General features: G+C 47.2%; 1 protein-coding gene across 2 annotated transcripts; it reads left to right on the top strand.

Annotated features, from left to right (window-relative positions):
* Nucleotides 1–1,158: 1,158 nt before the first annotated feature.
* Nucleotides 1,159–14,841, top strand: CCDC92 (coiled-coil domain containing 92). 2 transcript variants are annotated; one of them, XM_071444979.1, is made up of 4 exons: nucleotides 1,159–1,315; nucleotides 11,200–11,336; nucleotides 11,623–11,664; nucleotides 12,214–14,841. In XM_071444979.1, exons 2-4 carry the CDS (start codon nucleotides 11,207–11,209, stop codon nucleotides 12,987–12,989), a joined length of 948 nt encoding a protein of 315 aa, XP_071301080.1. In that variant the 5' UTR covers nucleotides 1,159–1,315; nucleotides 11,200–11,206; the 3' UTR covers nucleotides 12,990–14,841. The 2 variants fall into 2 exon arrangements, with proteins under 2 accessions (XP_071301080.1, XP_071301081.1); XM_071444980.1 differs by having other exon boundaries at nucleotides 1,164–1,314; nucleotides 11,196–11,336.
* The last annotated feature ends 77 nt before the right edge of the window (nucleotides 14,842–14,918 follow it).

Raw genomic sequence — 14,918 nt, forward strand, 5'->3', positions numbered from 1 at the left:
TGCCATGTGCCAAATCTTCAACATTGATTTGTAGAGAAAATGCAGAGAATGTCCAACCATGTAGGGCTGCACACCCAGAGCCTACCCTCCTGTTGGGCAGCTGAAGGTCACATTTATTCATATATTAATGCAGAAATGACAGTGCAGAGCAGGACAGGCTGCAGGAATTCCAGCCCCACAGCTCTCCTGGGGCTCTGCTGCAGATGTGCTTGTTTCAGTGGGCTTGGGGAAAACTCACAAACGTGTGTGCCAATAGCACAAACACCCCCAGACTCCAGGTAGGCTGTTTCCCACACATCCACACACGTGTTGCCATGATCCTTTGGAGCCCACAACACAACTTCTGCTCACAGATGTGTTGTCAGCCCCCTCATCCTTCACACCAACACACACATGCACACACACTGCTCCCAACACACGGACACACCTGGTGCACTTTTGTCCTCACTTCAGCTGGGGGGAGCTCAGTCATTCACAGTGCTGGGTTCTGGATTTGGAACGAGAATGGTGTTGATAACACACTCTTTTGCTATTTGTTAAGCTCTGTTTATCCTAGAATTCTTTTTTTTCCTTTTTTGTGTATCATGCTTTGCCAGTGAGGAGGTTTGCAAAGAAACGGTGAGGGAGTAAAGCTGGCACAGTTGACCTGAACTGGCCAAAATGCTATTCCACAGCACAGAACGTAATGCCCAGTGGCATAACTGGGGGAGTCACACCGGGGGGCTGATCTGGGTTTGGGGAGGGTCAGTCTGACATCAATCAATGCAATTGCATTGTGCATCATTTGTTTTGAGTGTTTTTCCTTTCCTTTTTTATTATCATTAATATTTATCATTATTATTCTATTTCACTTTATTTTCAATTACTGAACTCTTCTTATCCCAACCTACAAGCTTTACTTTTTATTCTCCCCCCCATTCCACCAAAAGGGAGGAAGAAGAGAGGGGGGAGTTGCGTAGGGCTTAATTTCCAGCTGGGCTTAAACCCAGGACAGCCTCTCCGGGGAATGCACATTCCCACACACCTGGTGCCCTTCCTCCCTCCTCCTTCCTCCTCCTCCTCCTCCTCCTCCTCCTCCTCCTCCGCTCCCAGGTGCGCGCTCCCGTGCGCGCTCCCGCCGCGCCCCTCCCCTCGCGCGGGCGGGCGGGGCCGCGCTGTCCCCCCGTTGCCACAGCGACGGGCCCGGTGCCGCAGCCGCACCTGCGCCTGCGCCGCCGCCCCCGGTGCCGGTGCCGCCGCCGGTCAGTGCCGGCCCCGCGGGGCACCCGCGGTCCTTCGGGCGGGGCGAGCGGCGGACCCGGCTGGGGCCGAGCAGGTGAGGGGCCAGGCTGGGCTGGGCTGGGCGGCGGCTGAGGCGCGGGGGCTGCGGCGCGCTGCGCCCTCCGCCCCGGCCCGCTCTGAGGGGGCGTCAGCGGCATCGCGACCCCCGGGGCCGGGTGGGGAGCGGGGTGGCGGCATCGCTGCTGGGGCCTCTTTCCGCCTCACACGAATCCGCCGCCCGCCGAGGGACCCTCCCGTGGGGGCGGGCGCGGCTGTGGGGGCGCCCCGCGGCCGCGTTGGGCGGCGGAGCGGCCGCGGCCCCCGGACCTGCGGCGGGTGGAGGAGCCGCGCCTCGGCTGGGCGGAGATAGCCTGGCGGGGGGGAGCGATCGGCCCCCGAGGGCCGGACAGAGCCCCCCGAGGGCCGGACAGAGCCCCCCGAGGGCCGAGCAGAGCCCCCCGAGGGCCGGACAGAGCCCCCCGAGGGCCGGACAGAGCCCCCCGAGGGCCGGACAGAGCCCCCGGGCCGGGGCGGCCGTTGCGGGGCAGCGAACAGCGCGGCGGGTGCGCGCAGGGCGGCTCCGGGCCGGGCGCTGGCGCTGGACCAAAGCGCTTCCTGAGCGCATCCAGGAGCCTTGTCTGGTCACTGGGGCACAGGGGCTGAAGGGACTGCCCTGCTTCCCGCTGGACCCCCCTTGTCTCTCCGTTTGTGCCGGTTCGGGGGCAAGGACGTGTTGGTATTTCTGTTTGGGATGTGCCCCAGACAGGGCCCAGGAGAGCGGCCGCCCATCGCTGCACCGCCCGCATCCGCCGGGGCAGCTTTTACACCGCATCCTCCCTCATCCTTCGCAGGCGCCTTTAACATCGCACCTTTTTTAACATCGCACCTTTTCACTTTACAAAGTGTCGTTTTCATGAACAGCACAGGGCCTGCAAAGGGCTGGACGGGTGGATTGTGTTTATTTTGGAGTGGGTAGGGAATAATTGAGAGGAGGAGGTTTTTCCTTTGGAGGAGAACGCCTATCGTCCGTGGATCTGGCAGCAGAGAAGTGCAGGGCGTCTTCAGACATGGAGATGCTTCCAGACGCAGTTTCCCTGCGCAGGACATGGGGTGGGACAGCAGGGAGGAAGGAGGGGCCCTGGACGGCAGTGGAATGTACCTGAGCACACCTTATTAAATTGAGTAAAGCTGAGACACCGAAGGTAAATGTGAACACAGAAGCTGAGGCAGCCCTGGGGTGGAATTGTCTGTTTTGATCTGCATTGCAGGTGCATAGGAAGCATCCAGGGTACTTGTTGGCTTTACTCAGATGGTAAGATGCTTACACTTAAAAAGCTGTATTGAGCTTTTGCAATATCAATTATACTCCTTAATTAAAAAATAAAAGACAAATGGATGTGACTGTAAATACTGTGCCTTTTCCCATATAATTTGCTCATTAGTGAATGCAATTCTGTAGTGCATTATTATGACTGAGCCTCTGGGAGACTGACATTTATGCTTTTAAACTGCACATTGCTTTTTGGTTTGACAATTTAAAGCAAGTGCTTTATACACAGATAATGGCTGACTTGTAATGTTGTTGATTTTTCAAGCTCTTGGTTGTACTGAGGCTACAGCAGTCATTTTTAGTAAAAAGCAGAGATAGGAAAGTCATAATAGAGGAAAGTATCAGCTGCTTAAGTGGAAAGAAAGAATATTGATGCTAACCCCTTGTTTTCATCCTCTTGTTGTACTTCTTGTTGTACAGATATATACATTTCTATATGTGTATATATCTGTAAAGTTTCCTCCCTCATCCCCTTAGAAAAGTCGAGGGTCTCATGACCAATCCAGATACTGTAAGTAGTTTCCAGTCCAGTAGTTCTTGCAAACTGTAGAACAGCAATAATTAATTTCTTACAATTGTTTTCCTTTAGATCAGATTTCAGATATGGCTGCATACTTTCAGGGCTTTAAAATTATTTTTAAAATGTGTTTTTTTACAAAAATCCCACTGTTCCTTAGCGTGCCCTACTTCAAGAGGCTGTGGGTGTTAAGGGCGATATATTTGTTCATCCAGATCTATCTCATTAGTCAGTCCTTTAACTGCAGGAGGCAGAACACAAACTCCCCAGTGCTGTTATGTGGATCATAATGTAAAGTAAAATAAAATACTTTAAAATTCAACATTGTAAACAGCATAATAGAGGGAGGACAGTTGTAATTTTGAGGCATCTCATTTCTGTTCTGTGACTTAAAAAACAAGAGTTTAAAGTAGCAAAACTGAAGGATTGTTTTCATGTTGGATAAAAAGATTGCTATATTAATCATTTTACTTAAGTTCATGTTTAACTGCGTTTTGCATAGTAAAGTTTAAAAAAGGTAGCAAGTTGTAGTTTATTTTATAGAGAGAACAGACATCTTCATCTTTCCGAAGATTTATAATGCTGAAGATTTTTTTTGCTGACAAGTGATACTTTCTATGCATATTTATATGTGAACAGAGTGGGAATGTCAACGCCCTGGTTAGCCCCTGGTGTCCCTCACCTCTGTTCCATCCCCTTCCCCTGTCTGGCTGTGGCATCATCAGTGAATGTGGGCCTGATTGGTCTCTGTGCTCGTTTTTATGTGATGTACAAAATATCTCCCTCTAAACCATGTCCAGCAGTGTGGTAATGGGTCTTAGTCTATCTCCACGTGAGCAGTGAATGATTTTGTTTAATAATGTTTTGCCATTATCTACCAGCTCATTTCTCCTGGTGATGTTAAAGACTGTGGTACTATAAATAGGAACAATAATTTATTTACTACTAGATGTTAGAGGCATGACAAAATATTGCTGAAACGGATGTTTTCAGAGTATTGGAGCTTGTGCAAGCTGTTCATTTGAGTGGTTTTAAATAATCATTGAAAAAAGGCTTTTCTTTGGACTGTGATTTCTTTCCTGCCATTGGGGAGCATGTTTGTTCTCATTTTACTCCAAGGAAACCTTTGGTTTGTATTTAAAATGTTAAAATATGTTGCTGCTCGTTGGTTTTAATTATTTGATTGAGCGAGATAGGGTTTAAAATCAGCGTTATTTAAAAAACAGTGCTGGACTGACCGAAAACTGTTAAATGCCATGGCTTGTCTGTGAACAGAATGGTAGCTGTCTCCAGAAAGGCTGAAAATATGCCAGGGAACAGTGGCTGCCTGTAATCGGAGTCGGTGCCGGAGGGAGGGCACAAAAGGCACGGCAGATAGAGGTGTGGGGCTCGGCAGGAGTCCGTCTGTGAGGAGGAGCCGTGGCAATGATGTCAGGACCAGCAGGATCCCTTTGTGAGAGAAGTGCGTCTGCTTGGTTCCTTTCCAGCCCCAGGAAAGCTCGGTTTAAGCTGTGTGGCTTTATTGTCTCCCTTTGAGATACCTGGGTTATGTAAGGGAGGGTATAAAGCACCTCTGATTGGGATCCTTTGTTAAATTGGCATCCTATTTAACACCAAAAAAATCCTGCTTAAGAAAGATTGGACATAGGTCATCACCACTACCAGATTTCCTTCATCAGCAGCTCTCAAAACCTTTGGCAAAGTAGGGACCAATTTTTGTGTGTTGATGGTAGCTGCTGTTCTAAAATAATAAAAATCAATGCCTTATGAAACAGAATGCATTAGAGAAAAGCATCTCCTCAGCCTGTTACATTTGCCTGGAAACAGTTGTGCAGTTCTGTAGAGTTGCTTTGCAATAGCTGCTCTCTGTAAATGATCTCTCAGGACAGATTTAGCTTCCTGTAAGGCTTCAGTGCCTTCTGCCATGTTTCACAAATATCCCTGGTAACCTCTGAAAATCATAATTTCTGCAGTTGATGCAGTAGGAGCTCAAGCTCAGGCGAGTGCCTGGAGCTGCCGCTGCTGCAGGAAGCAGTTCTGTCTGTACCACCCCCTGACCTGCTTAGATTCTATTTTTCATTTTTATTTTTTTTCACCTTCCCCAGGCATCTACAGAGCTGCACAGTGAACCCACCACCTGAAAACAGTCAGTGGGAAAATGGGTTTGTTTTCAGCTGCACCAGTTCCCTGACCTGGGTCACTGAATGACCAGGAAGGTGATTCTGGAGCGTTTCAGGAATGCAGCACTGAATTCTTGCTCAGTGTATGTGGGTGGGATGGGTGAGACAAAGTCATGGCTGGGCTGGCTGGTGAAATGGTCTCATGTCTGTGTGGTGATGGGTTTTTGTCGAGTTTGGGAGCAGGAAAAAACCCAGCCAAGTTGGTTATGTGAAACCAGCTTAGTAATTCTTTTGGTTTGTGTTTCAGCAGGCTTCAGAAAGAGCAAATTTTTATATTGCACAAATACATTTTCTTCAATTTCTGGTGCAATTCTCACATTCTTGATCATAGAGGGCAGTAAATTAGGAGAGGACATGCAGTGTTGGTAAGTGAGTATGTGATCTGTGAAAAAAGCCCATGACGATTCCATAGTATAGTGTTATCTCTAAGCATGAATTTGGAGTTATTCTTAACAGATCCTTGTACCAAAACCACCCACAGCCCACCTTACTAACTTCAGTCCTGATTCAGCTTTAACTGAGGCAGGAGAACTTTCTTAATGACTTTGGAAAAAAATAGAATGAGGCTCAGGTTTATGTGTAACACTGATATTGTGTTAGTCTGGGAGAATTGAATATTAATTTTCTTGTCATTCTTCTGACAAAAGAAGTTGGTTTACTAGAAAGACTAACGTGTCTTTGCTATTTTGTGACTGCCTGGTTGTGATTGGGCTGCAGTTTGCATTCTGTGGCTTTGCTGGAGGTTATATTAAAATAACAAATTGTTTTATCCTCAGAATGAAAGGCTGAATAAAATAGAAGAGCTATTCTTTAGGAGTGAGAGCAGATGAGAAGCAACCTGTTCCTCTACCTGAGATGTAATCTTGCTTGTGAGAGCTTTTATTGTCACTTCATCTTTGTTAAAGGGGTTCTTTTGAAGTAGTCAGTGTCATTTAGGTAATGCTTCCTTTGTCTCCCTGAAGTGAATTAGGCTCAAATTGGGTAATTTTCAAAGCTTCCTGCCAGAGTAGGCTATTTGTTCCTGACAGCTGTACAGCCAATGCTTTGCACACCCTGGTATTGGTCATAATAACTGTGTCTGTATGAAATGCCACTGCAGGACCATTGATTTGGTTCTCTAATAGTCTCTGTCACAGCAGTGATTTTAACATCTGATTCCTTTTAATCTCTTCCCTTGTGACAGCTCTGGGGTTGGGTGGTCTCAAGGACAGAGAAAACACCATGTGAGCTATTCCAGTCAGACACCTAGGCAGTCAGTGAGTTCTGTACAGAAGAACCAGCTGGTTCCTTTGGAATTAAATCATTGCTACCTGGGTGGTGTCCACACAATTATTCTTCCCGCTGCCATACCAGCTGCTGCAGGAGTAATAAAAAATCATCTTCTTATTAAAATGCTGAAATGTGTGCTTGCAGGACATTCCGAGGTTAACCGTAAAGAGTTTACACAGCCTCTGATCAGAAAATGATGGGAAAGTCAGGCAGAGAAACCACTGAGTGAAATAGCATCAAAAGCAGTAGAAATGGAAAAGGAGCTGAGAAAGCGAAATCATGTCCTTCCTCTGGGGGGACAGTGGCACAGTTCCTTCTTCCCCTCCATTGTCTCTGGGAAAGAACTACTAATTTTGCTTGGTTTAAAACGCACAAATGAAAAGATGAGAACAAATTAGTGGGTCACCAATGATGTGTAAGCATTGTTCTATTGTAATGCAGAAGGCTGAGGACAGAGGTGTTGCTGCAAGAGGTGTTTCTGATAAGGGAGCACTGGAGAAGGGAGGGATGGCCTGAGGTGGCTGTGTAGGCTGAGTGGATTGTCTGAAAAGCTTGACTTAGCAGCACTGGGCTAGTTGAACTGGCTTAGTCTGATACATGGATGGATGAGGGGTGAGCAGAAATTTGGAACTGGAACAGTTTGTCACTGAGCTGTGTTACTGCTGGATCTTCTTCAGGAGAGGTGTAGTGGTGTGATACAATCAGTTTGTGGGGGACTTAAAACAAATGTCCAAGCAGAAGGAGAGCAAAGCCCTTGAGTTGGCTGTGGGGTCTCCTTTGTTATGTCCTTTGAAAGGAGCTGAGCAGACACTTTGAGGATGGCATTATGTCTCGGAGATGGAGAGCTGATCTAAGCAAACAACAAAGTGACTGTCAGTAATTTCAGCATTAGAGCTGTGTTTGGTCAGTTCAGTGACAATCTTTAAAATGGGGTCTGGCTAAAACTTTGGAGGTTCTTACAAGAGGTATCCATTGTCCTTACTTAGTTCTTGAAATTGTATTTTGTATAGCAAACAAATGACATTTTGGCAGCTTTTGTTACATTTTGATGGAGCACTGGCCAGCGAGCGGTCGAGAGGAAAATGTCTGCCCATACATATTTCAAGGCTATGAGTTGGCAGGGAGCTAAAGCAGCTTCTCAGGTGATGGTCACCCCATGCACGTAGAAGGAGGTTATTGTGTTCTGTTGAGTGGATACCAAACAGGAATGAAAATGTTAAATCACTGTTGTTTGGGCTTCCTTCCATCCTTTGGACTTGTGTCTAAGGTCAGAGATTAGCATCTCCCTCCTCCTATCTTGCAGCAGGGCACAGAGATGCTCTGATTTTGTGCAAAGGCATCTGATACCCAGCCAGATGCTTGTTGCCTTGAAACATTTTGAACTCTCTCCAATTGCTTAAGATCCAAAAAGGCCTGGAGCCTGCACATCCTCTGCAAGGCAAGATGTGGCTGTTAAAATGCTAGTGACTGTTTATGGTGAATATGTCATTAAGTTGCATTTTGAAAGCTCCTGTTTAATATTTTTTCCTTTTCCATATAAGATTTTGTGTGTGTGTATTCCCTTTTGAAGAGAACATGCACTTGTAAAGAGTGAGCTTGCAGGAATGATGATTGAAGTTACCTTCTCTGCTGAAGATGATGGCTTAGGAAGGTGCAGTCATGATTAAAGTGTTGTACTTAACATTCCCAAGGGAATTCTGTTTAACTCATTCCACTTGTTCCTCCTTGGCCTTATTCAAGAGAAATTGTGAATCCATCATTTGGAGGAATTGAAGCTCAGTCTCTGAGCTATATATAGAAACATTTGGTGTTGTGGTGGTTCTGAGAAATGAGAAATTGTGGATGTTTGAAGGGTGGAATGCATTGCACAATCCGCACAAAGCCTCTGTCACCACAGGTTGGACATTTGGTGTTCAGGGCCTTTCCTGCTGCCAGAGAGGAGGTGTGTGTCACCCTCACCATCATCCCTGGACACTGCAGTGTCCCTTCAGTGTTCTGTCATCCTTCCCAAATGCTGTGCACGTTCCCAGAGGACTTTGCCAAGCTCTGCATTGCACAGTTCTGTGTAAGAACATAGCAAACCTTTTCTTTTTGTTTGGAGACAAAGGGGAAGGGGGGAAAACCATAGTGACAGAACTTTGTGCTGTGTATGCAGTCACAGCGTTCTTCCCAGCACTGCTGTCATTTACCTGCCAGCATCCAGCCAGAGCCTGGTAGATTTGGGAGCTTGTCCCACCAAATTCCATGGTGGGAGATGGAGATTGTTCTTGTGGGCTGTAAAGGGCATCATTGACTTCTGCATTTGCTGTTCCTCTTGTGGTTTTTGCAGGGAAGGAAAGGGGACAGCAGACACCCAGGCTGCTCTGAGGGAGAGGAGCACAGAAAGGCTGCAGAGGCTTGTGGGAAACTCCTTAGTGCAGAGGGGCTGCAGCTAAAACTCATCGTGGGTTGATTTAATTGATCTCACTGATTGACTTAGTGCTGCTGCAGAGATGATGATGCTCTGGTGCTGGTAGTTCTTATTTTCTTCCTAAGCCTATAACACTCACTTGCCTCTGATTATATTTCTTTTCTTCAGAGCAGGTAATCCTGGTGTGATCTTTCAGATGCAGAAGATCAAAGTGAAAAAGCAATTGAGGAGATTAATAGTGAGAGCCTTGTTCTGGTTTTTTTTTTGAACATTTAGGAACTAGTTTTTAATGAACATGTTTATTTGCAAGGACTGAGCTATGAACAGTTACTGTCTGTTGCTGGTGATGAAATATTTTCCTATTCAGGCAAGTATTTTCCTGTTCAGGTTACAGTTACAGGTGTAAAGCCACCATCAATACCCATTGTAAGAACAGAAGCTCTGGGCTATTGTGTGGAGGCTTTTCTTTCACCTACTTCTATGACAGCTTAGGGTTTCCTTTGGGAAATACATTCCTCGATTAAGGATCCCTTCTGAGCCTCAGTGTCCTGCACAGTCTGAGCTCCAGCTGTGGCTTTATCCTGCTGCCATGCTCAGTCGATCAGAGCAGGATGAGCACTGAAGGAATGGGATGATTCAGTAAAGCTCCTGTCTGTCTGATGTCAGCTTTGCAAGCCAGAGGATGTCACTTTAAAAATATATCACAGCTTAAATATCCTCACTCCTCAGAATTAATGGTGCCCCACAGTAATTGCTGTGACTGTGTAGTGCCCCTTCCAGCAGCCCATGACCCATTCACTCAACAAAGCACAGTTGGCACCACCACCCACATTCCTGAGCACTGAACCCTTGATCCCTGTTACAAGGTAACCAGGCTGCTTGGCTCCTGCACAGAAGTGGATTTCTTAACACCTCTCACACCTTCATTTTATTTTTTTAACACCCAAATATTTGTTTCTGTAGGGATAAGTCAGTAGAAGATGAAGTCAGTCCAGGTCACTGATGAAATCAGGAGGGCTCTGTGTGTGATTTCTACACCACATCCCCAGGTGCTTTAGTGCGTCACCAAGATGCAGGAGTACCAAGTCTGGGGTTCTTTTGGGGATTGAAAATATAAAATTAAACACAGGGCTGTGATATGTTTAGGGATAACAAAAGTGTGTCACTTGCTCTGAGCTTATGCTCTACCAATTTTAAACTGGTAGAAAAAAATTCTTGCCATAAGACTCCATACCAAAGAGCCCCAATGGATAACACTTGCCTTGCCAAGGCAAGCCCATTAAGGTCTCCCTTGGACACCGTGTGTGGTCCCATAGTTCCAGGCATGGTTGCAATGCCACTGCAGGTGGTTGTCCAGGCAACAGGAGTTCTGAGTCTTCACTTATCCTTGTAACCTCATTACTGTAATGGTTTCTGCACATATAACAGAATTTAGCCTTTCCTACTGGCTGCACAGGAGTCTTCAAGGATGTCTGTCAGCATCATTCTGTTAACTGTGTTTATCTTTGGGTGTGAGCACTGCTGTAGCCAAGGCTTGTTTTTACAAGGCTGTTCTGTAAGGGAAGCCCAGTGGTGGAACAGGTTTCCATGTACTCGTAACCTGAGCAAGAAAAATCTGTTTGTTTTCTCTTTGAGTGAAGCATTATCCTTGTCTTGCTCTGTGTCATTGGGCCTGGTGTTGAGGGAACCCAAGAGCAGCCAGAGCTTCCCTTGTGCCAGTGCCCACATCTCAGTTTGGGCACCCATGGCAGCCATATCCATGGCACAGCCTAGCTGTGCTCAGACCCCTGCTTTGCCTTTTTCCTTAGAGCTGCTGCATTTTAGTGCTTTATCCCTTGTTCTTGCCAAGGATTTTACCAGTCCCTGTGTCCCTGGGGGTAAGGGAAACCTCACCAAGATGGGCACAGTAGGCCTTTCCTCAGAACTCTGCTTTTAACTTGTAACAGGATTAATGACTTAGACTGTCTGAAGTTAATCCTTTAAACGTGTTAGCTCCAAACAAATGGGTTCCCTGCTCCTGCCTACAGTATAATTAGGCTTTTGATGAACTTGGAGCACTTGTAATCGAAATAGTCCTAAAGCAGAAAAACCTTTTGTGGCATTTGATGATCACACATCAATCAATGCATTAACAGTAGAATTCAGCCATTCCTGCTGATCCTGGCTGCAGGGGAAGGATCCCCATATGTGCAAGGTAACTCACCATCACAATTCCCTGTCTGTTCCCCGGCAGGGTGAAGATGGCCACCTCCACCCTGGAGAACCAGCTGCAGAGTGCCCAGAAGAACCTGCTGTTCCTGCAGCGGGAGCACACCAACACCCTGAAGGGGCTGCACGCGGAGCTGCGCCGCCTGCAGCAGCGCTGCACAGGTACCCCTTCCTGGCAGGGGCTGCGGCCCAGGGGCACTGAGGGCCTGCAGTTTGTACCTCGTGGCAAACTGCCTGATCAAAGCCAAGTTTTGTTCATTTGTTCTTTAAAAAGCTGATAGTTGTTATACATACTTGCTGATTTGCAGTGAATCTCCCCTTCTTGCTTTGGGCAGTGGGAAGAGTTAATTCTGTATTTATTGAAAGCTGTCATGTAAATCTGCTCACCGGGTGATGTATGGGCTTCACTATGATGTTCTAACAAAAATAAATAATTTTTTTTCCTCAGATTTAACCTATGAGCTGACTGTAAAGAGTTCAGATTCATCAGGTAAGAAATACATGGCTTTTTTATTTTAATGTTCATGTTCAATTTACTAATTTTTTCTCAGTGTTTGTATTTTCTTTTCTACTCTCCAGACTTACTTATTTATGAAGTAAATGTCAAAAATTCTTTCCCAAGGTCACACAGGAAATCTGTGAAAGAGCCAGGAATAGCACCTGGAACTGCTGACTCCACTAGACAGTTCCCTGCTTGCTATATGGGAACACAGGACACAAATTTTAGGGGCAGAAGAGTGAGACTATTTTTAAAACTTAGCTGAGCTAGTGCTGTAATTACCCACAAAGCTTTTATATTTATATATGTGTGTTTGTATACACTAGGTCCTAGTCATTTTATATGTATTACGTTAACAACAGGCAAAGAGCAGGAATAAAATAATTCCCTGAGGTTAACCCCTTGAATCAGGCATGGTGTGGGATGACCAAAGTTCATCTTTTGGATTCCTCTCAGGGATGGCAAGAGGAGCCCTATTGTACTGTTTTACATAATGGCTGTTGTTAATTTGAAGCACTTCTGCTTCTCCTGTTCTTCTAGAAAGTGGTGGTTCAAGAAGCGATGAACTCAAAAGTAAGTGCAAAGATCTTGAAGCTCAACTGAAAATCAAAGAAGCTGAAAACACTGAATTGTTGAAAGAACTTGAACAAAAGAATGCGATGATAATGGTGCTGGAAAACACTATTAAAGAAAGAGAAAAGAAGTATTTGGAAGAGTTAAAAATGAAAAGCCATAAGCTCAATATGTTGTCCAGTGAACTGGAGCAGAGAGCGAGCACGATTGCCTATCTGACCTCTCAGCTGCACGCGGCCAAGAAGAAGCTGATGAGTGCCAGCGGGACTTCGGAGGGGACCCCCTCTGGCAGCCCCGTGCTGTCCAGCTACAAACCATCCCCTCCCAAGGACAAACTGCCCGAGACGCCGCGGCGCAGGATGAAGAAGAGCCTGTCCACGCCGCTGAACCCCGAGTTCGAAGAGGCCTACAGAATAGGCTCGGAGAGCCGCAAGCTGGTGCTGCGAGAGCCCGTGGATGCCATGCCCGATCCCACGCCCTTCCTGCTGGCCAGGGAGACGGCAGAGGTGCATCTGATCAAGGAGAGGCCGTTGGTGATCCCACCGATCCCTTCGGATCGCGCGCCCGGCGAGTCGCACAGCCCCGCCCGCGAGAAGCCGCACAAGGCGCACGTCGGGGTCGCTCATCGCATCCACCACGCCGCGCCCGCACAGCCCCCGCAGGAGGTGGAGACCCTGGCGGTGGATCAGGTCCATGGAAGCAAAGTGGTCAGAAAGCACTCGGGGACAGACAGAACTGTCTGAGAGCACCACGGAAGCGCTGTTCTGTGCTGGTTATGCACTGTGAGCCTGTAGGGTAAATAGCACCTGCGGTGAAGTTTCTTTTGATGCCCCATGCATGCCAAACTCCTCCCGGGTACATCATTAATACATTTTGCTCTAACGAAACCTCCTAGGACTGTGTTCATATGGCAAGGTATATAACCACTCCATGCTGTGGCCAAATCAGGGGGACCTGACCGCTTGCTTCCAAGTGCTGCTCCATTTAGTGTAACTGCACGTGTGGGCAAAGGCACGGGCTGCGTTAGTGAGCGCTCTTAGAGAGAACACCCCTCCCTCACACTGCAGCCACACTGTTGGCTGGGAACGTTTCACCTGGCAGGGGTCTCTTGTCTCCACTGTGTGTGTGAGCACTCCAGAGCCATCACTGACCTCTGCCACAGCCGCAGCAGCACTGAAAGTTGGGCACGTGTACGTTCACTTTAATGACCTAAGGACGTCCCCAGAGCCCCAGCAAGTACTACTTGATTAATCCTAAATACTTTGGTTTGTGGCTTTAAGTAAAATATGGGTGGGGGAAGCACCATTTAAAGGGTTAACAACCCTCATAGAAAGAGTATGAACACTGGGTTGTTTGTGGGGATCGTTTTGGGTTTTTTTAATCAAATAGCTTCACGACACATTTTATGCTAGTCAGTACACTGCACTTGTAGCACCTTCCATACTAGCTCAGAGCTCCTTTTCAGGGAGGAAATGTAACTGGCTATCCAATATGGAAATGGTTCTTTATGCTCTAACCTGCACTTTTTTTGTAAAGGGATTATTTTTGTTTCCTAAAACCCTTAGTCTTGTTCTGGGCATCATCAGACAGTGCTGGCTGCTGCCAGCCTAGAAACCTGAGCTGCCCATCTAAAATGTGAGTATTTAGTTGTAAGTGATGTAACTGATCCATACAGGAGAACCTGGCATCCTTGATTTCTGTCCTTGTGGACTGGGATGGACTTGCCTTGCACTTGACCAGATTCCCCTACTCCTTTCTAGTAAGTAGCAGGTAGACCCAACAGCTGTTATACTACTTGATTTGGGTTTTTTTGTTTTTTTCTAGGAAAGAAAGGCATAACTAGGAGCTGGGAGGGTATATAGTTTTGGGATAGGAGCACTAGTTTGTCCATTTTTCTAACATTCTGTTCACCTCTGCTTCACTCTTGTCTGCAGCCTCTGAGTAGGACCAGCAAGAAACACTGGCTCCCAAATGCTGCTAAGCTTATGATGTGCCTTTAAAATTTTGGAACGTGTATTCTCTGTGACAGCTGATGAAGGATCCCTGCCTGCCCTGTCCTCTCCCCTCGCCAGCTGTAGTTTGCCCCTTGTAAGCTTTTTCTGCAGCTCTGTTGGTGTGTGTCCCTGCAGAGCCTTGGCCTCACTGTCAGCGTCCCTGGCCAGGCCTGGCAGGCTGGCAGAGCTGCTCTCCCGCCCGCGGTCCCGCTCGATTCCCGCAGCATGACCCTTCCAGCAGGGCTGATCCCGGGCGAGGCTCTGCCCTCTGCACCCTCTGGCACTCGCTGTCCCAAAGCCCCAGACCCGCCTCAGCCTCGCATCTTGCTGGCTCTGTGGAAGGAATTTGTTTCACAAGTGGTGGGGAGGGATCAGAAAGGGGTTGGTTAAAGCAAGGTTGTTACTCTGAGGTTTACTGGTTTTATGTGTATTGCGTTAACCAGCAGCTGGTTTGGTTACTTTGGTTGTTGGCACCATATTTTTATGGTCATGTGTTGTATGAGTGACCTACCCTGCCACTTGTTGGAGGCTGGTGGGAGGCACCGCTTCCAGGCAGTGCAGAAGTGATGCTTTGGGCAATTAAAGACATTTCTTACAACCACCCAGGCAAACCTTAGTCTCTGTGTGTGTGGGACCAATTTACTCTCTCTTTGCAGCCACAGACTGGCTTGGAGCCGT

Source organism: Agelaius tricolor, unplaced genomic scaffold (genome assembly GCF_023055355.1).
Source record: "Agelaius tricolor isolate 1412-34295 unplaced genomic scaffold, bAgeTri1.0.p SCAF_20, whole genome shotgun sequence".
Taxonomy (NCBI): Eukaryota; Metazoa; Chordata; class Aves; order Passeriformes; family Icteridae; genus Agelaius; species Agelaius tricolor.